Consider the following 22,349-nt stretch of genomic DNA (forward strand, 5'->3'; position numbering starts at 1 on the left):
GACGGAGTGAAAGAGGACATGAGGTTTGTTGGTGTGAGGATGCAGAGAATTGGGTTAAATGGAAGAAGATGATTCTCTGTGCCATCTTGGTCACTCCCAAGTGACATCCTGCAATCTCAGGAATGGGTCTATCAGAGGAACAGCACATGTTAGCTGTTTTGGAGAGAAGGTCAGAGAAGCCTGGCTGAGATGGTTGGGTCATGTACAGAGGAGGGATAGTGAATATATTGGTAGACGGATGCTGGAATTGGGAGCTGCCAGGCAGGAGGTCTCAATGGAGACCAAAGAGAAGATTTATGGACGGTGTGAGAGAGGAGGGTACAGAGAATAGGGTTAGATGGAGAAAGTTGATTCGCTGTGGCGACCCCTGAAGGGAAAGCCCAAAGGAAAAGAAGAATTTGTCACAGGGGTGCAGGACATGTATGACTGGGACAAAATGACGAATGAGATGGTTTGGACATGAACACTCCTCTGTTCATGTCCAAACTGGGGTGAAGAACTTGATTGAAGGTTGTTGAAGGTTGAGCTCCCAGGTAGGAGTTCGAGAGGAAGACCAAAGAGAAGATTTATGAATGTCGTGAGAGAGGATCCAGAAAATAGGGCTAGATGGAGAATTGTATATTCAAATAACTCATTTCATTGTACAGAATTATCATACTAATGAAATGAAACAACAGCTTGTAATGAATCATTTATACTTAATGAAAGAGGCATCATTTCAATGTTTTCTGGGGTAGCAGACACCACACATTCTCCCGAGCAGGTTTTCTATACTAGACATTTGCATGTCACTGTGTAAAATTATTACCAGTCCGGTGTTATATACATATAGCGAATAAATAAACCGGCAGCTTCAGGACCCGCTGCACAGTCATTTGTTCAAAGCAATCAGTTTTCAAATAGACTTTTGGGGAAGCTTTTCTCCCCATGTTGCTTTGTTGCATGCACAAATCCAAAGGGAATATGTGTATGTACAGGCCTTTTCTTTTACACTGCATGGAAGAAGTAATCTTACAGGTAGTTTACAACAAACCATGCTATACTCGCTACTTAAACACTGTCAGTACTGCTACGGGAGCTCTGCTTGTGTATGTGCACATTTTCCTCGACCCAGATATAATTCATAATACCACTTTAAAAGCAAACAGTTAACGCATATTTATCGCTGGGGAATAAAAACACATCCGTAACTCCTACTAAAGGTTTTATTTAATTTTCAAAAGGTCTTTCGTCTGTACAGTGACCCCGAAAATACAACAAACCCATTATTAAAATAATCACAATACAAACTTGAATGGACCTAAACGCGTGAATGGAAAAATGAAAAAACGAGGAATATGCAAAAATGAGAACCCGTTTTTGGAGGCAGAGAGGGATTATGGTGGCAACGGTGCCCGCATAGGCACTCGGGGCGGGGCGCCGGGCGGCCTCGGCGGCATCACGGGAGCTCTCTGGAAGCCAAAGGGGGGAGGACGAGGAGGGGTGGCCCCGTAGCCCGGCGGAGGCATGGGAGGAGGAGGTGGCCCTCTCATACCCGGAGGTACTGGGTGACCTGGGGGTCAACACAGAGGAACAGATTTCCTGTTACTTTCTCTTGGGTTCATGAAAAATCTGCCAGTTGGGAGTATTTACTGCTCAGCTCCGTGGTAACCTTGTAAAACCGCAACTTTGTATTAGGCTCAGTTTCCACCGGATGCAGCATCGCCACAGTTTTGTTCCGCGTTGAGAGCTTTTTCAAATCCCACCAGTAGGAGTTCACCAGCGGAGCAATGCGTCTGCGCAGACTTTATACTTTGATCATTTTCCCTTGTGTTCAGTCTCGTAGTCTTTCTTCTGCTTCTTATTTGGTGGGGTTTCTTTTTTGTTTTGTTTTTTTACAGCAGTGCATCCATGGAGATGCAATACCAACACTTTCAAATCTATAACTTAGCCTACTAAGAATCTCGGATTCCCCCGAGGATTTTTAACTGTTGCGGCGTTAGTTATCTTTCATTCACAGGTGATCACTTTTTTTGCATCATATTTATCAGCCAAGAACAGGACAAACTGATTGGCAGATGGATAGACTAGTGGAAAGCATTTATGGGTTTTTGCTGTACGTTCTGCTGTTATGTTGAAAGAAGTCTATTCTTATCTCTGACCTTCCCTTGGTTAAAGGAAACAGCCAGAATACGGACTTACTCCAATTCTCTGCTGTTTGCTGCCACGAATCTTCATCAATATCATCAATAATGTCACACTTAAGAGTATTTAAGAAAAAGCAATGTAAGGAAAATACAAGCGCTCACCCATAGGAGGTCCGTATGGCGCTCGGGGTGGCATGCCCATCGGTGGGGGTGGGGGCATGCCAGGTGGCGGCGGGGCCCTCGCTTGATTTGATCCCGGAGGTGCAGGAGGTGGGGGCACCATGCCAGGCGGAGCAGGAGGCGGCATGGGCATCTGGGGCATTCCTGTGCAACAGACAGTACAATTTTACACTCGGACGTTCGGAAACAAAAGTCATGAGCAGATGTTTACAAATAAAGTAAGACAAGAAAGTGTGAGAGCTCTCCAGGTATTTTTCTAAGATTAAATTTGACATTGAAGGAATGGAAATGTATGTAGGAATGGATGCACCTTATAGCTCTGCACACTTCTAATTGTAAGCTCTGGGGATTTTTAAAAGAACCAGCCGTTACCTGGGTGCATGCTGGCCGGAGGAAAAGGTGGGGGTCCAGGTGGAGGTCCACCACCTCCCTGTGGACCTGGTGTGCCTGCATTCGGAGGCATGGCCATTGAAGGCGGCATTGACGGAGGCATGGACCCCGGAGGAGGAACTGGAGGGAAAGCGCCTGGAGGGGGCATACCTGCACAGACACGCACTATATTCTCATTTTGTGAGTCAAGAGGATGTGGTTGATGGCACATTTCAAGACATTTTTTTCCAATGGCTATAAAGAATGCATTCTTTTACCATTACTTTCTCAATGTGAAATCGTATAGAATTATTTTTTTCCATTTCCAAGACAGACATTAGTGTACATCTGTATTTAATATACTGCAAACTTATCAAGATTTGGCGGCTCCCTTTTTGTTGAGAAAAATGTATATTTATCTTGTCTGTTTTATTTTCGATAGTTACAATTCTATGAACATTTTATCACACAGTGAGAGTACGGTAATTACTATCTTGTGTTTTATTTTAATACTGATCTAAGACTATTATTGCTGTTCTGATATAAATGTGTTGGAGGTTTTTCAAACCTAAAATAACTACTATGGAGAATTGTTTTTTTTCTTTTCTTAAAAATCCTACAACATGTCACTACATCATATTTACTGTAAAATACCTATAACCAATAGTTACCATCATTCAATCTCAGAACTATTTGATGCAGAAGTTTTGAAATCCATTTCAAAAGCCTAAGGTAATCTGATATGTCTAAACATCAAACAAAGAGATGTAAATCATGTGACTCCTACCAGGCATGGGCATCCCAGCGCCCAGTGTGGTTAGAACAGGGGGTGGAGCTGTTGGCGGCGGTGGAGCATCTGCAAACAGCTGGTGTGGCCTGTCTGCCTGGGAAAGGGGGTTTTGGGCAGCAAGGAGCCTCTCGGCGGCCGAGCCGTGCCGCTCTCCTTTGGAATCCTTCTTGAAGGCGTAGGACACTGTGATGGGCCTGTTACACAGGTACTGGCCATTCATGGCCTCGATGGCGGCATCCGACGCATCGAAGCTGGCAAAGTTGATGAAGGCATAACCCTTTGAGTTGCCAGTGTCAGGGTCACGCATGATTTTTGGTGTCTGGAGGATCACACCAAAGGCACTGAATGTGTCATAGAGCAGCTTTTCATCAATCTCTGGGTCAAGGTTTCCGATAAAGATATTAGCCCCCACGTCCAGGTTTTTATTATGCGCAGATGCCTTATTCACCCTAATGGGTTTGCCATAGAGCTTTATCATATTCATGATTTTGATGGCATAATCTGCATCTTCTTCACTGAGGAACTCCACAAAGCCATAGCCTGTAAAGGGGGAATCATAAAGTTATTAGTACAAACAAAGGTTTCTATTTTTCAATGATGGTATCTGATTTGACACCAACCTTGGTGTTGTCCAGTCACCCTGTCTTTGGGCATGTGTGTGTTGACAACAGGACCAGCCTGCAAAAACAGCTCCCATAATAATGGCTCTGACACTTTCTCATCCAAACCACCAACATACACAGTGGCATCTGAAAAAAAAAATCATAATAAGTTATCCTTCATTAATCCCCGTGGTGAAATTCGTTCTCTGCAGTTAACCCATCTTGGATGAACCATTGGCGGTTCGGTGGTTGGCGCAAAGGACCATGGTTCGATTCTGACTAGGGGGCCTTTCTGTGTGGAGTTTGCATGTTCTCCCCGTGTCTACGTGGGGATCTCCGGTTTCCTCCCACAGTCCAAAAACATACAGGTTAATTGGGAAAAAATTGTGAGAAAATTGCCCTGGATGAATAAGTGAGCGAATGGTTGGTTGTCAATACATGCGTCCCGCGATATGGGGAATCGAACCAGGAATGTTCAGTTTTGAGGACAATTCCTCTACCCCCTGCACCAGTTTTTCTACCCGAGGAATTGGTTCATTTTAGTACAAAACGAAGCAATCAAAGAATAGACATTACAAGTGTTTGTGAATCCTAACTTTACTACATAACTGTCCAGTGTGTGCTAGACCATTACAGTTACACGAAGTCAACATCCAAAATAGTGGATCCACAATCCACAACTGGATTATCAATCCAATATGAGACATCCGTAGACGGTACTATTCATTATAAACTTTTAATAAAATGATGCCCTGTTCCTAAAAAATTACGAAGTGACACACAGACTTCGCCTTATTAAAATTAAGAAACTCTTAGAGCTTACAATTTCCGTTCGATGCGATTCGCACACAACTATGACAGTTTACTTGAGCTTATTATGGCCATGAAACGGCGGGCTAGCTTAACAGTTAGCTAGCCTAAATGAATAAACTGCATATCTGAGTGTAACTTACACTTTACAGAAACATACATATAACAAAGCACTCAAAGACTAACGTCAGTCCGGAGGTCATGCAACGACAAAATTAAAAACAAACTGTGTTAACTTGAACGGATGCATTAGCCTTAGCTAAATTGCAGAAAACTGCATAGATCCATGTGATCGGCCGGTTGCTTGGCACAAACTAACGCCTACGGAGGAAGTAGCCAAAGTCGAAAAACGGCACAGCTTGAGATACGTCAATAATAATATTCGAGTGGAAAACGGGTGGAATCGAGATAATTATGTTGTTTTACCTTGATTTCTTTCAGAAATTGGTCCCGCTGCCATGTTGAATGAACAACAGAAGGCAAGCGCAGTGATCCGGAGCCCCGCCTCTTCCTGAACTCTGACCCGGAAGTAGTATCAAATATAAACCAAAATAGAATGAAATAAAATAAGTTCATTGTACAGTGTAATACGAGGTCACATGCACTCATGTATATTGAAATAAGATCAAAAATAGATATATAAAAAGGCATTGAAAAATAGAACACAAATTATTTAATAGGTGAATAAAATACAGAAAGCGTAAATATTATATGATAATAATAAATCGGTTTCATGGTCAGTGTTACTACTTGTAAACTGTCTCTAGATTTCTAGTCCACTTGAAACATTAAGATTTGACAAGGGTCATCTTAATACCGCTAATACTACTACTAAACAATTAGTCATAATATTTAATGCTTTATTGAACTTTCTTTAGAAAAGGAAGTGACTACTCAAGCTGTAAGAAGCTGTCAGAAGCTGTCACTGACCTTATAGTCCCGTGCCATTATTCTTTTCAAACATTCGAGACAAATGTGAGTTGGAAGTTATTCTCCAACGATAACCCACAGCCATATGTTACTCACCTGAAAAAGGCTCAGCTTTCCACCACTGAACTCGGCATAAAATTAAGAGACAAAACAAATATGTAAACAGCAGCCAATTTATTACATCATATAAATGTACTAAAATATAAACATGGAATACAAAATGTTCATAGAAAATACACACAATGGGGGCCTTAGGAAACACTTTTTATAAAACAATACTGTATAGAATGTGAAACACAGGAAAAACAAACTCAATCAAAATAACATGGATGAAAGCCAAATGTTTTCTTTGAAAGAAATTGATAGAGAAAACAATCACAAATAAAGGCCAAAGGCATTTGTTAAGTTACATTAATGGCTTCTGGTCAAAAATCAAACATATAATAAGCATCGAAATTAAGAAGAAAATTGCAGCGACACACAAATCACTATCTTCAGCCGGATTTCTACAACAAACTGACGAACACTCATTCCTCGGTAAAAGCAATTCAGCTTTATGCATGATTAGACAGGATTTGGGATATTAGGTTCCAAAGTTGGGCTGTTAATTTGTTAACCACAAGATACAACCTTCAAAGTGTGAAAATAAAAATCACAAAAATGGGCCGTTAATAAGGCTGAATTCAAGCTTGAATAAAACCTCTGGCATGGGAAAAATTAAAGATTTTGGTGTGTACTGAGAAGAACAGCAGGGTTCCTGCCAAATGACACATCTGCTTTGCACTGGCTCTGTAAGCTTAGTACCGAGACACATACGTAATAATCATAGATGTACACTCATTGTGGTAAGATTGAATAAATTCTTCATATGTTGATACTGCGTAACATATTGAGATACTGAAACAGAAGAGTAGCATGGCATCTATCACATTACATTTACATGAAAAGTCAAAACACATTAAAACTATCCTTAAAGACCCCGTAAAACGAAATGCAAGTTTTAGGTGTTTAATTCTGCTACCAGTCTTATAAAAGACAGGTGATGCCAGTTACAGCACTATAATGATCTAATGAAACACCATTTAGGCTTTTGTTTTATGTGCTTTTCTTAAATTCTTCATAAAATGTTGTTCCAACATTTAGCCAAAGCCTGAGACGTCATGCTGTTTAACTTGCATGACTGCTGCCCACATTTCCTGAAAACCAGAGCCACTCATTACGGATTTAACTCTCGCTCCACGAGGTCCTTAAAAGGCTACTCACTGAAATGCCTTCATCCTTAAAATGTAACAGAATATATTTTAAGAGAAACATAAAGATATGACATTTACAGAAACAAAGAAATCAGGTCCTTCAATACAGGCATATATGGAAGGTGTTAAGTGCAACTTACATATGTTGGTTTGAATGTATGTACATTAGCATAGCTAGAAGACTTATTCTGCTTAAACATGAAGCACGAGTGCTGGTTCTGTTTCGCATCGACTGACAACATGAATCAACTGGTTCGATCAAAACAAACCAACAGACTTCATGTTTTCTCTCAGTCAACAGGATGTTTTGTTGAGAACGCCACCTACTTTTCATTCAGCCTTGGACTTTTGAACCCGTCTAAATCGAGCGCATGACTCACACAATCATTTTGAACAGGATAATTCAATATTCTAAATGTTCTAACAACATCACTTTGTAGGTCCTCTTGTTAAAAACACACTTGAAATATACATTCTGTTAGTGTCAGATGCTGAGATAGTTTTGTGGCCTTTCATCTTTCTCTCTCTCACACACACACACACACACACACACACACACACACACACACACACACACACACACACACACACACACACACACACACACACACACACACACACACACACACACTTACATAAAGAAAACAAAGAAAACAAAGAAAACATAGTACTGATTCACGGTCTGATCTATTAGACACCTGAGCTGCTGCCAGTACCAACAAATTATAACGCCAGTATTTGTGCCTCAGTGAACATGAAACCCCGACAGAATTGGATGCTACATTTTCCACAAAACTGATTGAACAGTCTCAGTTAATCATTGTGGATTTTTTTTTGACGCTCAGCTTGAATACGCTATGATTCAGTTTTAGATATTGCTGTGATTTGGGCTGAGCAGTAGAGAAACTGAAATAAAAAATTTTATGCTAAGGTACATCATATATAGAACACATATAAGTGCGATACTTTTGCAGCGTAATGAGGGGTATTTGAATATCACTAGTAGAAATGTAATTTATGTAAGTGTGACACAGCATCACTGATCACATATTTAAATAACTCCTAATTTTATGCCTAATTTTCTGACCCTTTCTGTTTTTATGCCTTGTGACAGCTCATTGTTTGCGACTGTAATTCCATTTTAGGTTTTACATAATAAATGAAATTTTTAGATACTGTATTTTTGGTATTTTGGGTAGATTGTTGAGATGATATTTTCCTGTGTAGCTGACAGTTCAAGGTGTTGAACTGTAAATAGTTGAACAGCTTTCAAAAAAATTTTTCTTTCTTGCCAGGCAATGAATTGGCAAAAAATTTATAAGTTACGCTTTTCGTACTTAGAAAAAAACAACAATTTGATAACAGGCACACAATTCTGGCTTTGTATTGACACATCGACCAGCCCTAGCTGCTGTCTAATTGGATTTTGAGTTGATGAAAAGACACGGGTTGGTGCTTTCAGGATTTAAAACATTCAAACCACCTCGACACGTCAAAGGGTAATACTGAATGAAAGTAAACACAAGCACATTATTTTAGAAACACTCCTTGTGAGTGATTCATACATTGACTCGGTCTGGTAAGATGGGCCATATTAACTTATGTCCCGTACATTCACCAATGAAAGGCAGGCTTGCATCTAAAAAAAACAAATACTCTTAAATTGGAGTCAGCTGGTATGCAAAGCATGTTTACAGGTAAGCCGGGAAAAGTATTTTGGTCCTGTGATCACCAGGCACTAAAAAGCAACAGCTATTACAGCCAATGCTTATTTGATGGATGAATGTAAATCAAAGCTTGAAAACCTGGTCTTCATCAGAGATCCAAGACACAACCAGAAAGTTCTGAGGAATCATCATTATATGTATGAAGTGGTCAGTATCTTTTTTTACCAGGAATCTGATGGAGAGTGAAGGCGTGTTTCCACATGGAGGCTGGTTAGTGTGAGGGCAGGGTGGCAGTGTTGGCTGCATTGAGTTGGCCCACAGCTAACATCAAGATGTCTTTCTTCTCCTTGTAAAAACGCAGTTCTCTGCCTGCGAGCCTGGCTTCCTCCAGTTCCCGCTCTGTGGAGGCCAGCTCCTGGGCGATAGTCCCCGCTACACTCTGTTCCCGGTTCACCCAGTCAGCAGCCATCTGAGTGCGCATATCATCATCCAGGGCCCGGTGGGAGTAGTGAGCCAGCACTTCCTGTGAGGTGGAATGCGTGCATCAAACATGTGATCGCTTAAAGCACCTATCTTTGGATGAAACTGCTTTTTGGCATTTTCCTCATAACACAAAGTGTGATACTACGACAGTAGTCAACTATTGAAGGGTGACTCTCTTCTCGAGAACATTTTCAGAGACTTTTCCTTAACATTTTGGTCACAAGTCTAGCTGGTATAACAGTAAGTCCATACACTAATTTCTTCCTGTCTGTGGAGGTGTTTTGATAATGGTGCTATGCATCTAAGAATCTTTGGTCTTTAAAACAGCGATCTTCAAAATAAAGTCCTCTTTAAAAAGATAAAAAACTGTGGGGAAAAAAGATACATTTTTATTGCAGAACATTGATATGATCCTTAACATAACTTGGCACTTTTAGATCCTTTTAGATTGCAATGATATATTTATTTAGCAGACCCCTGAAAAACTGATGGATGTTGAAATCATTTTCCAAGACAACAAAAGAATTTCCATGGCTGGAAATCCGTCAACTCTTTCTCATGTTTTCCAGGACACAAGGAATCCTCCACTATTAGAAATACTGATTTTACTGAAGAAAGTAGGTGATTTGGTTTGGTGATTCTGTAAAAGCTGTAAACGATGCGAGATAATTTGGACTCCCTCAAATCGTCTCCTAATAAATAAAGTTTAGGTAGCAGTGAGTAGAACCCCTGGCTTAATTTTCCTAAATCTCCAAGATAAGTGACTCAAGTGATTCATTTGTGTGGGATAGATTAAAATTACTAATTTACAATCACTACTACACTCCAATGATCAGAGCCATCTGTGCGATGGGCTTGAATCTCATCCAGTACCTGACGGGAACACTGTCGTTCTCTCATGGCTTTAAGGCTTCCATTCCAGTGCAGAAGCTGGAAAACAGTCATCAACTCCTGAAACAAAACACAATCGTGGCACTCAGACACAGGGAACCTCTGCCAAAAAATAAACCACATGTCAACTTAATGTAAATCTGCAACTAAAAAATCTTAAAGATCAGGATATACTTTCAAATCTATTAGACATATTGGCAGTTAATTATACTTGTACAGCGATCAAATCTAGATTCCAGCCTAACGGACACATAATTTGTAGAGGAGTCCAGATCTGATCAAGCTCTAATGTAAATTGTGAAAGTACGAGATATTATCACAGTAAAACTGCCTGATCTTATTTGAATAAAGGTTTAAGCAATATCTACTTCAAAATGAATGAAACTCCTGAAAATGCCCTTGTAACTAATAAAAGCAGAGCTCACTTGTGCCTTGATCCAGGTTTACAGTCACATTTGGTTTTTGGATAATCCTTCTTATAAACTTGACTGACTTTGAAGAACAACAATGAAACTAAACCCAAAACCTTTGTTCTTTAAGGCCACCAGCATCTCAGTGTGCTTTTGCTTATCATTTCAAATATGTCAATATGTACTTGATGTTTTGCCAGAAAGTCTGAGTTTCCATGTTGCCTATGGAACATATGATTATCATCCCCTTGTGTCTCACTGAGGTCTACCTTAATTGTCAAAGGTGTCATGTCACTATTGTTAGTTAGTTGGTTAACTAACATAATTTCATGTTAGTTTACCATAAAATTAAGGAATAATTTTGAAAATTTATATACACACCCCCAGGATGAACTGTAAAAAGTAATTTAACAGCCCTTTTTTTGGATACAACTGCAATACACTTGCAAAAGGACAATATTTACCTAAAAATTTAGCCCATCAATAAGTGAGTCACTTGTTTGGATGGTGAGTGTATTCACATTAAACACACGCAAGCCAGTCCTGATGTTTTCACAGAATTTAAACAAACAAAAAAAATCCTTTTTTGTACCTGGAACTCCAGCATTGATTTTCCCTTGTTGGATTCAAGCATGAACCGAAAGGCCCCGATTCCGGTGTTGGGATTGTCAGCTTCCTCTCTGTTACCCTGTAAATATAAAGAGGCAGTAAATACATGCTGTTCTTAAACTGAAACATTAATTTGCCATAAGGTGACAGGTCCGAAAGAGAGGCAGTGTTGAAAAGGGTGCCATTTTTATTCATTTTCATATCAAAGCATCAGTTATTATGTATATATTGTACAAAATGCCAAGACGTATAAACCTGCAAAGGCCTTGCGCTATTGCACAAAGTCAATTTAATCAGACTCGTGATAACAACATCTTTCTATTACTTCCACTGGTAGGTTTTAAACAATCTATAATTCATTACTCACGTTGAATGAGGCCAGAGCCTCACTGACGCTCTTCTCAATGAAGTCGTCTGTGATGCGTCGAGAGGGATGTTCATTAAACACAGAGTTCATCAGGGCAATCTTGGCGGCGCTGCGCCTCGCCTCGGCCTTGGTGGGACAGAACTGTCAAGCAGCGAAGGATTCATGTATTAGCTTTTCAGAGGCAATCTCAAACACAGCACTTATTCCAAGGGGCATAGCTCCTAACGTGCATGAAAACAAAATACAGATGCCGTACTTGGAAACTTCCAAAGCAGCTGCCTCCTGGAAGACTAACATAGCAAACATATGGCGGGCTGTTGGATGGGACCATTTCATAAACAACCAGGGCTCCATTCCTCAGGTCGGCTCCTCTGGTCAGCTTCATCTGCCAAAACTCCTGCAGCGCTTCCACCACGTTTACTGATGGGCAGAGACATTAAAAAAAAAAAAACTTCATCACATAGGGTTACACCAACTCCCTTGTTATTAAAATACTGGTTGTTCCAAAGATCAAATCGCTCCTTGGGATTATTTTTGCATTACTCGAGTCATTAGTTTGTGTGCTGAAACAATCTCTTTTCATAACAAAGATAAAAGACTTGGAGTTCATCTTAAGGATGCCGAGCTTCTTGGAGAACAGACGGTGCAGGATCTCAGAGGACTGCTTAAATGCACAGAATGTAAATCCAGCATTTAATGGTCTCTCAGTTACAACACATTAAGATTTATTCGCTTAATTTAGAGCACTGTCCATTGCTGGTGATGAAAATCATTTTCACAGATGAGGGCACATGGAGAAGTTGAAATGATTTTTGTCAAAGAAGATCAATAATTGCCATTTGACTATTGACTATTTGAGTTTTGAAATGAATGACTGCCAGTAATTGTAAATCAAATGAGACACACCTTTGCCTTGAAAGATATTAAGAACAATATTCAACAAAAAGGTCATCATAGACTGTTATAAACAGTAAAATATGTAAATGAAACCTCTGAATACTTCATTTTATGTGTTTACGATCTCAAAGCCTAGTTCCTGTCTTTCATAGCCAAAGTTATAAAAAGCAACGTGAGTATTATTTTGTTGGAGTGGTTCCGCATGAAAGTGTAACAAGACGTAGACTTGTTTCTGCACAGGTCTCGCTGCTTCTTTCTCACGAATCAAGAGTTGGGTCAGGAATTACTGACAGCAATGCAAAAAGCCCGGGAGGACAGCCAAAACATTTATACTGCAAAGCCACTCCTCTTTATTGACTTTGCTCTAATTGTTGCCTCTAATTGAGTCGTAAACCGTGTGTTTCTGAAATACATAGCTTAGTTCTAATACATATCTGATATGAGTGTTCATTTACTGTCCCAATATACTATCGATTTGACTAAAATACCCTCAACATGAAGGCTGGAATCTATATTTAAACTATCTGATTGATCCTAGGTCTTCCATATGCATTGAATTTGATGGGTCATTAGTGTAAGCCAAAAGATTAAATGTTGTCAAAAAATTGGGGGGACTAATGATATATGGAGGACATTATGATTATTTCGTCGATTTGCTGTCAAATGGAAACGAGTATAAGAATAATGAACCTATTTCTGTTGCGACATCCCTCATGCTTGAGGATGGATCTCCACACTGTCGACATCTGGAGTCACAGCAGATCTGTTTGTCTTTAACTTTAGTTGCAAACAGTTAAGAATTACCCCGTGTGAGTGACATGATGTGGCTCGGGTTCCAGTTCTTCCCCTTTGTTTCCACTATAAACCTCCTGTTCTGCACTGTGAGGGCAATGCCAGGCGAGAAGAATGAGCTAGTGCGGTTGAGTGCCAACTCAACTGAAAACGACACGGGTGGAGGAGATTCATAGCTTGGAGGAGAGATGAAACTAGCACCGTTGTTCCTTATTTGAAAATAATTCAAAGCTACTTAATTTTCTTTTCTTTCAATGTGTGTGTGTATATGTGTGTCTTTCAGGAAATGTAAGATGCCTCATTTAAATACATATGAGGTAGCATAAATCCCTTGAATTACTGCCAACAACAAATATTAACCGATGGTTTACTTAAGATTTTCTGTTTTGTTTTGGTTTCTTTTGGTTGTTTTTAACACACTTTGGTTAGGTGACCAACATTAAGAACTATACAGCCCAGACAGAACATTTGTCACGGCCGTCTGGTGGTGTTAAGTAGCCTTAATGGGTTAGAGGAGGGAACAAGCTGTGATTCAGGAAACAGAGGTCTATCTTTTATAAATAAATCCTATTACCATCAGACAGGAAGACTTGTATTAACTCTGCCAGCGTTGTTTGGATCTCATGTTCATTTAAAATAGGGCCTTTACCTTGCATGTTGTGGGAGAATAAATAACAACCAGGTTACACCCCGGAGGCCAATAATAATCAATATGAGCACAAATAATTTATGCTTTTTCCATAAACAGTTCATAAGATTGTGTAAAAATGCAGCCATCTGGTACTACTTACTATGATTTAGAGGTTGGATATGACACAAAATATTTTTGGTCAGCTATAAAACAGATGGATAACTTCTATTCTCCTCATTTAAAAAAAAAAAAAAGAGCGGGGGAGGATTTTATAACCCCTATAATTTAACTATAGAAATGGCAAAACAGAAACGTCCGTCCGGTTTTCACTTATTAATCACGGTTATTAGTAGAACTGTGTCCTGACTGCAACTGGACCCTTCCTGAAGTTAAACGGAGATGTTAAGTTACAAAGCTAATTGAGACTTAACTGTTGCCTAAATGTAAATCAATCCCCGATAGTTTTCTAAATAATCCCATAAAGTGCTTGTGACCGCAGTCAGTCTCAGCTGGACTTGAGGAAAGGCGCTGATGAACGGTGTTTAGCTCATATGCTACATGTTCGTCTTTAAGCTAACCAAACAAATGGCGCAGATAAAAGTGGCGTCTTTATGGTCAAAACTATTTTGTGACAATAAAAAAGGGGGGAAACAAAAACAAAAACAGGACGCGACGTCTTTCGAGGGGACGTTATCGCCACCGGATGTTACCTCTGCCGTAACCTTGCGTGTGCTTGGCGAAGCTGCGGACCACCGCTTCTACCGCCTCCTTCAGCACCGCCGGGTTCCCCGGGTTACAGTGGCCGGTGGCCCCCGAGCTGAGCCCGGCACCGACGCCGCCGTACAGGCTGTGGAGCTGCAGCGGCGGCGGAGGCGGCGGAGGCCCGGAGGACGCGGCGAAAGAGGCCGGGGAGGGGAGCAGCGGCGCGATGGGGACAGTAACCCCGGGCCGGAGAGAGGAGCGGAGGGTCCCGGTCGGTCCTGAACCGAACCCGATGCCTGGCTGTAGCCGCTGAGGGCGGATACTGTCCGGGATAACGTTAGATTCCATTGTCCCAAGGCAAACGTCTGTGAAAGTCCGAGTCTCGCTGGATTCTTCGCGATCCGAGGATTTCCGTTCAAATGTACACCCCGAAGCGGAACAGACGGAGCCCCTGCAGATGTTTGTCAATCGGAACCGAGGGCTGAACTTCACACCGTTGTTCCGTCGACACAGTTACAGTGCTGCTATGCATCCTCTCTGGATTAGGCTGGGGGATTGTCAGTCATCTGCTGCCTTCAGGGACCCTCGGAACAGAGAGACGCTTGTTTGAGCCAGTAGATGCATAACTTCTGAAAGGAGAAACGTGTTCTCGTAAATTATACAGTTGTTTTTTTTTTTTATTTTCGTAAATATGACAATGATGAAATTATCAACAGATTGACCTCAACATGATAAAGTACCATTTGAAGGCAGTTTCATGGTCATGTATTGTGGAGGATAATTGGATGAAGACTTTTTAATTCCTCTTCCTTCAGCCGAAGGGAATATTCAAATCTTTGTACGTTTTAAGACCTTAAAACACTCGATAGCCTTAACTTTGACACTTTATATTTTATTGTATTTCTTATTCTCCCTCCTTCCTACTATTATCTATTATTGTTATGTTTTACTTGACTCTGGTACAACAATTTCCTTCGAGATAAATAAAGTTGTTCTTATCTTATCTTATCTTATCTTAAAGGCATATAGGCTTGTATTTATGGCATACATAAAAACTGAAAAACGTGAAATTGCATAAAATGAATGCAATTTCAGTTTTTATTTTAATATACGTTTATAAATATTCAATATATTTTAAATCTGTTCATGTGGCTATGCTATCTCTGTGACCCCCTATCCTCTCATCGCTGTATTTTTTCAATATAAAAGAAGTCTATGCACCACGTTCTTAAGCTGTAAACACTGGTCCAATTGATAAGATTTATATTAATTTGAATTAATAACAACTATTGCAGCGCTTTGCATTCTGGCTGATGGTGGCTGTGATACTACATGACAATGACACAATGATTTGTTACAGTTGCGTGTACTGAGCCATGACAAGGGGACTATATACAAAAAACTTTTTTTTTCTGAGCTATTGTTATTCATTATAATATTCATCTAATATTATGTACACTTGTATCAAAATGGCTCACTTCGGTGGTAAGACCAGTGAAAAAAATCTCATTTCATTTAAAGTACAGCTCTCTGTGGGGTGCTGTGAAAAAATTTCCAACTTTTTGTACAGTAACTGAAGGCAGCAGTGGAAAGTCAGGGGAATATGCAGCCAAGAAATCCGAGCCTCCTCACTAACAAAGTACAACTTGAGAGTTTACAGCTCCAGCTCTGTAGCATGTGATTAAACCTGGTGACAGAGAACCTTAGTTTACACGAAAAGAAGGTGAAAAAAAAGTACCTTTGAAAAACTCAGGCAGTTGATGATATAGTGCTTAACTTTGAATTACAGGACCACCAACTTTGTGCCGAACAAAGGAAATGGGACCTCCTCTTGGGCTTCCAGGAGTGTTTTTTTATGACTTTCTAGGCCTTGTGTAATTTTTCATTCTTTCTGTGGTCTGAGAGGAGGCCAGAGGAGTTCAGTGGAAGGGCTAGGAGCATCATTTTAAAATCTGCATTGAATTACAGCAGTGGTAACTGCACGGCCTGCATCCACTAAGGGACATTTCAAACAGAAATCGGAGCAAATTGAAAGAATGGAAATCTCTGAAAAGCCAAAACAAAGTTTAAGATCTGGAATGAAGACGTTAAAAGTCCAGACCCAGCAGAACAGGAGGTAATGAATAACATATAATACTTGTAATGAGTGTTTAACTCACTGGAGGGCGTTCTCTCATTTACATCAGTTAATGACCTGAATCTTGTAGCTTACTTGATACTCACTTTGTTCATGATCCCATGTGGCTGTTTGACAGCAAATCCTTTTATTCAAGATGTGGTTTTGACAAAAAGCCTTCACGGTGAAATTCACTTAAAAAGGCTGTCCTTCCATGGTGTAATTCCCTCTTTTACAAACAGGAACAAATCTAATAAACAAAAAACTGAACAATATCCATCTTTAAAATGAAGAATGAGTCGACATATGAGATCAGTCCATTTGTGACAAGCGATATTTAAGAGAGCGCAGTGGTTTCTTTGTCAGGAAATGGAGAAATAATCACGATTTAAATCTAAACTTCTTTTTAATTGTTACAACCCATCACATTCTGATAAGACGTGTGTGTGTTTGTGTCAATGACTGTTGTCTTGTAAAGAATTATAACCATGACAGCTAATTCTATTAGGATGTGGTTAATTTACCCTTAACTACGTTGCATTACCCATTACTTTACATGAGACACAATACCCCGTGGAAGGTTTAATCCTGAATCTGCCAAATAAACTTGCTTTCCAAAGAAAAGTAAACATTTGACCCACTTCCCTCCCTGTGAAATACATGTAACACTTTTAGTGACCTCACAGCACCCGGAGTTATCTATTTACCATTCAGAAGCGGTTTTAGGAGTTATACAGAACTGCATACAAGCCATCAACAATAAGTCAATGATGGGGCAGTTGTTTAATTTACCTTGTATCCAAATGACCCTTTTTATGGCATAATTTCAGCACGGTGATTTCATCAGGTCCTTCCCCTCTGAGGTCGCGATTCAGCAGTGTCAAAGTCAAGAGACAAATCATTCAGGATTTTGTTCAGGCAAATGTGACGTCATCGTACTGGTGGCTCAAGTCTGATTCCAATCCAAATCATGTGATATAGCTAGGAGATCCAGTAATAATGTAGCGTATTTCACAATCTGGTGGATGTTAAGGTTGTCTGAGTGGAGGCTGGGAACTGTCCTAATTGTTTAAATGTACCTGCAAGATTTGCTTAAGTCATTTCTACCGACTCATGTTTTACAAAAAAATAGCGGGCCTATCGGGTCTGGTTCATCTCATATGCTACCTTAAGTTTTCAGATAAAGCATATCAATTTATAAAAAAATATCAGTGTTTTTATATATGGGGAACATGTGGTTCAATATCCTGGGGGCAAATCGTCACAGTGCAAGGAAAATTGATTCACTGGTTTCAGTCCAGTGACTAGCTGAGTGGAGCATAAAAAGCCCATTGTGGGATATTTTGTTTAGGGTCTGATGAAACTGATGTGTAAAACCTCCAGAACCAAGCAGATTCAGGCCTTGGCTTTCTTGTTGCTGAGGTTTTAGTGACTGCATTTCGTGTTAAATAAACTTACATCCGTCTCTGGGCCATCACAGTTCCACTTATTCTTATTCTGCTGAAATGCATTTATGTCGTGCTCAGGTCAGCACCGTGCCCTCCTGCTTCACATACCACAGTGAAGATGATTACACGCCCCATTTTTCCCCCCTCTTTCAAAAGCGGATGAGTTTGAGACACATAAATAAGGCGAAGTCATCTCCACCAGGAGAGTCCAGGCAAATGGTGAACAGATGCTGGACAGTGAGAAGAATCTCTGCCTGAAAACGGCGCCCACATCTGGATTTGATTGAAGCTCTGTAGCCGAAAAATCTCGAGATTTCGAACCCCCCAAAATAGGCTTTTCTGACTAGAATTGTCACTGGAGTTTTCCCCTGCTCACGTAACGCCCATCCAAATGAGTTTGTCTTTGGACTGATTAATTTTTTACTGATTGGACCCTAGAATTAATGGCTTTACAGCCTCCATAAAGATACGAAGCAGCAGTGACACCCTGACGAATGTAAACCAAAGGTAGAACGCTGATCCACGTTGAGGCCCCCGATTTCTACTTTCTGTCATTTGTGAGTCATTCGCCATCAAAAATAAGATTCAACAATTTTATCTTTTTGAAATAAAGTTTTTAAACTGGTGCCAGACACTGTGTGCAGTCTTTTGACTTCTTCCCCCTCAACCGAAGCTTAGAATTTTGTCATAACTGTTTGAGATTATACTTTACGACCAGAATTACCTTAAAACCTGGGATATGAATACACTATTAAGATCAGTCCAATTGACTTATTACATTTCATATATCTAACCCATCAATTTTAATAACTTTACTGTTGCTTATTTGTTGTAAGACTGACCCTTGCTAATTAAAAATCCCCCCTTAAACCTCCACAAATGTTGTAACTGGCATTTTAAGGAAACTCTTCAAATCCATGACAGAAATTGACATAACCAATCAATACAAGATTATCATTGAAAGTTTTGGATTTGCCTATTCAAAGCAAACGCGTTTGCAACAGAATTACTAGACAATGTTATGAAACGCTCTACAACGTCAGACATGATAAGCATTAACAAAAGTGAAGAAATTGAGGTTAAGAAAAACAATACATTTTGTTATCTTATCACTTTTCATATCTACTAAAGCTGATGTGGCGGAATGACAAGTTCTATCACCCATGTCCTCTGTGTCATAACGTGGATGCTGTCACTGATGATTAAATGTTGTTTTTTTTTTTTTTTTAAATCAACACTCCAACGCAGTCAGCACAGGGACTACTGGACTTTGAGTCAGTTTGCCCAGGTGGCAGAGTAAGCACTAAGGGTCAGCGCTGGGGTTTTCCTTGCTACCACAAACATCCAATACAGTTTTGGCCTTTTATCTTGTCCAATCAGAATCAGAGGGACAGGGCCACATTGCTGTGTGGGACTATAAGAAGGACACGAAGCTGTCAAGAAGGCACCATCCGGTCCAAGTTGTCCTGCGGTAAAGGTGAGTCCTTGAACACACCATCAAACTTTACTAACATATAAAGTAGGAACTCTTGACTGTCAGCTTCTGATTAGACCACTGGATTGACGTCTTTTACTTTTAGAAAAACTCACTTTTGAAGATGAACTAATTGTGTTGGGGAATTGTAGGTTTAAAAAAAGGATCAACAGAGCGGGGGTACACACAGAGAAAAATTCAGAAATAAAAAGGCCAAGTAACTTTTCCAGGGTTTTATCAAGATATATGTAATACTTTTCCTTTAGATTTATTCAATTTAATCTTGATTTCACACTGCTGACTTTTATATTTTTAGATTTGCAATTTGAATTATACACATAAAAAATACTCACATTTACTCTACATGCTTGTGGAAATGTACTTTTTTCACTGCTTTAAAAGGTAGAAAAAAACTGCCTGAAATCAAGAAAGTCCTGTGGAAAATGCGCTACTCCCTCTAGTAGGTTTTGGGTATTTCTAAGGAGTCAAAATTTCTAATGATATAAAACAATTAATAAATATTATTTTCTTATATTATTTAATTGGGTTAAATTCGCTTTAGTGCCTATTAATATTTCTTTGCCATCAACACTAACTGCTTGTTCCGGCAGGACTTACATCTCGAGGTTAACTTATTTCGTTTTTGACCTGGTTGTTTGTGGGAGCTGTTGATTTTTTGATAAAATGTGTTTCAGACAAACACTGTGACATCATGTAGATGTTCAGTATTTTTTGTTTGTTTTTGGTGAAACCAGTGGCAAGGTTTTTTTTTCTGAAAAAAGTGCAGACCTTTCGAAGGGAGTCATTTGTTTAAGCGACAGGAGCCCTAGTGACACCAGAAAAAAGCTTTATAGATCACAGCATGGCTCTACACCAAGGCTCATTGTTCTTTTGTGTTGATTATATTTCGAGGTTCTCAAACATTAAAATGGCGATCAAGTTAATAGTGAAGTTTAAATTCCCTGTCTTTTAATCTACACTCATAATACCATATTATTCTGTTTTCTAAATAAAACTGTGGAAATGGGTCAATGTTCAATTGATAACTAGTGTTAAACTCTTAAATTACAGTGAGCGACATCAATAATGAAATAACCTTCATTTTGTAGATCCTCTCCAGCCAGCAGCCATGAAAATCTCAATCATCGCAACACTCGTGGTGCTTTCACTGGCACATGGTAGGGGACTGTTCAATTGGCATGAAAGAAAGGTCTGGTCAGGTGATTGCACAGTAACTGATTTACCCCCCGATTCTGCAGGATGCCTGGCAGATACCCCTGCTGATCTTGAGAAGATCACTCAGTATTTTGAGGAGATGAGGGGGAAGATCGCTCAGGAACTGGCAGGGCTTGTGGGGAACCAAGACCTTGCAGGCCAGGCCCAGTGAGTCTTGATTACTCTAATCCTGTCAGAAGACTCCGGCTCTATGATTGATCAATAGTTGCTTGTTAAATGCTACGAGTAAAGCGGTTTCAACTCATATGTGAAGTATATTGGGAGGCTCCAATAACAGAGAACCACATACAAATATGATTACTACTTTTCTCTAAATGTGGTTTATTTCTCACCAAAAAGGACCTTTGTGGAGGAAAAGAGAACTCAGCTGGAGCCCCTGGTTGCTCAGCTCCAGGAGCAGCTGAGGACCCTCATGTCCGGCATGGAGGAGCATATCCAGCCCCTGGCAGCCAACGTGCAGGCCCAGATGCAGCCCATGCTTGAAACAATGCAGAGGCAGCTCGAGCAAATCCAACAGCAGGCCAGGGCCATCGGCAACTAAGCCAGTTTTCCTTCACCATGTGCAAGAACCATCTTCTCAGTCCTGGACTGAGTTAACTGACCTGCATCTGAAGGCTGGCTGACGACCAGCGACATGTTTCATTGCTTTAACATTGATATTTATCTCTGCACGAAGCAAATAAAAACATTTGAAACATGACCACATTGAGTATTCTTTTCATTTGAATGGTAGACATGGACTTATGTGAGCTAATCCTAGTACCATATTTTCCAGACTATAAGTTGCAACAGCCAAAAAATGAACAATGAAGAAAAAACACCTTTACAAGTCACACTGGACTATAAGTCACATCTTGGGGGGGCGGCGGATTTATTTGATAAGATCAGAGATCAAGAACAGCCATTCAATTTATAGTGTAATGGTGGAGCAGTCGTGTGAACGATGACTATTTGCCGGTTAGACCTGATCTTCATTAGAACAATTGTAACAATTTAGCAACTGCAACTCCACTTAATCTTCTCCGTCTCAACGCTTTCTCACCCCAGCCCGTCCCCTCGCTCTCTATCAACCCAAATCCCATTCACAGCCAGTATGAATATTTATCTTGACAGTATCACAGGGTCGTTACAATGGTAGTAGCAACAGAATAGAGAGCAAGAGGCTGTACATACCTAACAGCTATTCAGATAGCTTTAGCATAAACAACAAATCATAAAAGTTAACGAAACTCTTAATCTCACTCCAAATCACGAAATACATTTCATTTTTCATCTTCGGTGTCACTTCTGAGCAACTCGGCCATCTCCTTTTGGGGGAATTTGTGTTCAGGCTTAGTTTTCTTCATACGTTGATGTTTAAATTCAAGTTTCCGTTGTACAGGAGTAACAGGAGTAGCAGATACTGGCACTAAAGCCGATAGCAGACTCTTGCGGTTGTTAGTATGAAAATAACAAACATGTGAAATTACCGTAGATATGTTAATATACAAGTTGCAGGACCAGCCAAAACCTGAAAAAAAAGTGTGATTTATAGTCTGAGAAATACAGTACTTTCCTAGTTATTTC

The 22,349-nt window shown here is 40.0% G+C and overlaps 3 protein-coding genes across 4 annotated transcripts; 1 reads left to right on the forward strand and 2 right to left on the reverse strand.

Moving 5' to 3' along the window:
• Nucleotides 1-1,187: 1,187 nt before the first annotated feature.
• Nucleotides 1,188-5,377, reverse strand: sf3b4 (splicing factor 3b, subunit 4). Of its 2 annotated transcripts, none has more exons than XM_086178208.1 (6): nucleotides 5,304-5,377; nucleotides 4,086-4,214; nucleotides 3,463-4,005; nucleotides 2,679-2,846; nucleotides 2,289-2,450; nucleotides 1,188-1,552 (listed from the first exon to the last, which is right to left on the reverse strand). In XM_086178208.1, exons 1-6 carry the CDS (start codon nucleotides 5,335-5,337, stop codon nucleotides 1,377-1,379), a joined length of 1,212 nt encoding a protein of 403 aa, XP_086034334.1. In that variant the 5' UTR covers nucleotides 5,338-5,377; the 3' UTR covers nucleotides 1,188-1,376. The 2 variants fall into 2 exon arrangements, with proteins under 2 accessions (XP_086034334.1, XP_086034333.1); XM_086178207.1 differs by having other exon boundaries at nucleotides 2,679-2,861.
• Nucleotides 5,378-5,966: 589 nt separating this feature from the next.
• On the reverse strand, nucleotides 5,967-15,001 carry lix1l (limb and CNS expressed 1 like). The gene is made up of 6 exons (XM_086178210.1): nucleotides 14,518-15,001; nucleotides 11,744-11,907; nucleotides 11,488-11,628; nucleotides 11,104-11,199; nucleotides 10,084-10,161; nucleotides 5,967-9,250 (listed from the first exon to the last, which is right to left on the reverse strand). Exons 1-6 carry the CDS (start codon nucleotides 14,855-14,857, stop codon nucleotides 8,999-9,001), a joined length of 1,071 nt encoding a protein of 356 aa, XP_086034336.1. The 5' UTR covers nucleotides 14,858-15,001; the 3' UTR covers nucleotides 5,967-8,998.
• A 4,461-nt stretch (nucleotides 15,002-19,462) lies between these two features.
• LOC147216178 (type-4 ice-structuring protein-like) lies at nucleotides 19,463-21,483 on the forward strand. The gene is made up of 4 exons (XM_086178211.1): nucleotides 19,463-19,550; nucleotides 20,657-20,725; nucleotides 20,807-20,930; nucleotides 21,123-21,483. The coding sequence occupies exons 2-4, from the start codon at nucleotides 20,677-20,679 to the stop codon at nucleotides 21,322-21,324; spliced, it is 375 nt and encodes a 124-aa protein (XP_086034337.1). The 5' UTR covers nucleotides 19,463-19,550; nucleotides 20,657-20,676; the 3' UTR covers nucleotides 21,325-21,483.
• The last annotated feature ends 866 nt before the right edge of the window (nucleotides 21,484-22,349 follow it).

This window comes from Fistularia commersonii, chromosome 30 (genome assembly GCF_037954325.1).
Source record: "Fistularia commersonii isolate RoL2024-O1a breed Wild chromosome 30, RoL_Fcom_v1.0, whole genome shotgun sequence".
Taxonomy (NCBI): Eukaryota; Metazoa; Chordata; class Actinopteri; order Syngnathiformes; family Fistulariidae; genus Fistularia; species Fistularia commersonii.

Bases quoted from the DNA above. Each gene is read 5' to 3' on its own strand.
- sf3b4 (XM_086178207.1), bottom strand. From the start codon at position 5,337: ATGGCAGCGGGACCAATTTCTGAAAGAAATCAAG. The intron at 4,215-5,303 runs GTAAAACAACAT...TTTTTTTTTCAG, and splicing joins AATTTCTGAAAGAAATCAAG to ATGCCACTGTGTATGTTGGT. The intron at 2,451-2,678 runs GTAACGGCTGGT...TCTGTTGCACAG, and splicing joins TCCGGCCAGCATGCACCCAG to GAATGCCCCAGATGCCCATG.
- lix1l (XM_086178210.1), bottom strand. From the start codon at position 14,857: ATGGAATCTAACGTTATCCCGGACAGTATCCGCCCTCAGCGGCTACAG. The intron at 11,908-14,517 runs GTAACATCCGGT...TCTGCCCATCAG, and splicing joins CACGCAAGGTTACGGCAGAG to TAAACGTGGTGGAAGCGCTG. The intron at 10,162-11,103 runs GTACAAAAAAGG...GTTTTGTTTCAG, and splicing joins AATCAATGCTGGAGTTCCAG to GAGTTGATGACTGTTTTCCA.
- LOC147216178 (XM_086178211.1), top strand. From the start codon at position 20,677: ATGAAAATCTCAATCATCGCAACACTCGTGGTGCTTTCACTGGCACAT. The intron at 20,726-20,806 runs GTAGGGGACTGT...CCGATTCTGCAG, and splicing joins GGTGCTTTCACTGGCACATG to GATGCCTGGCAGATACCCCT. The intron at 20,931-21,122 runs GTGAGTCTTGAT...CTCACCAAAAAG, and splicing joins GACCTTGCAGGCCAGGCCCA to GACCTTTGTGGAGGAAAAGA.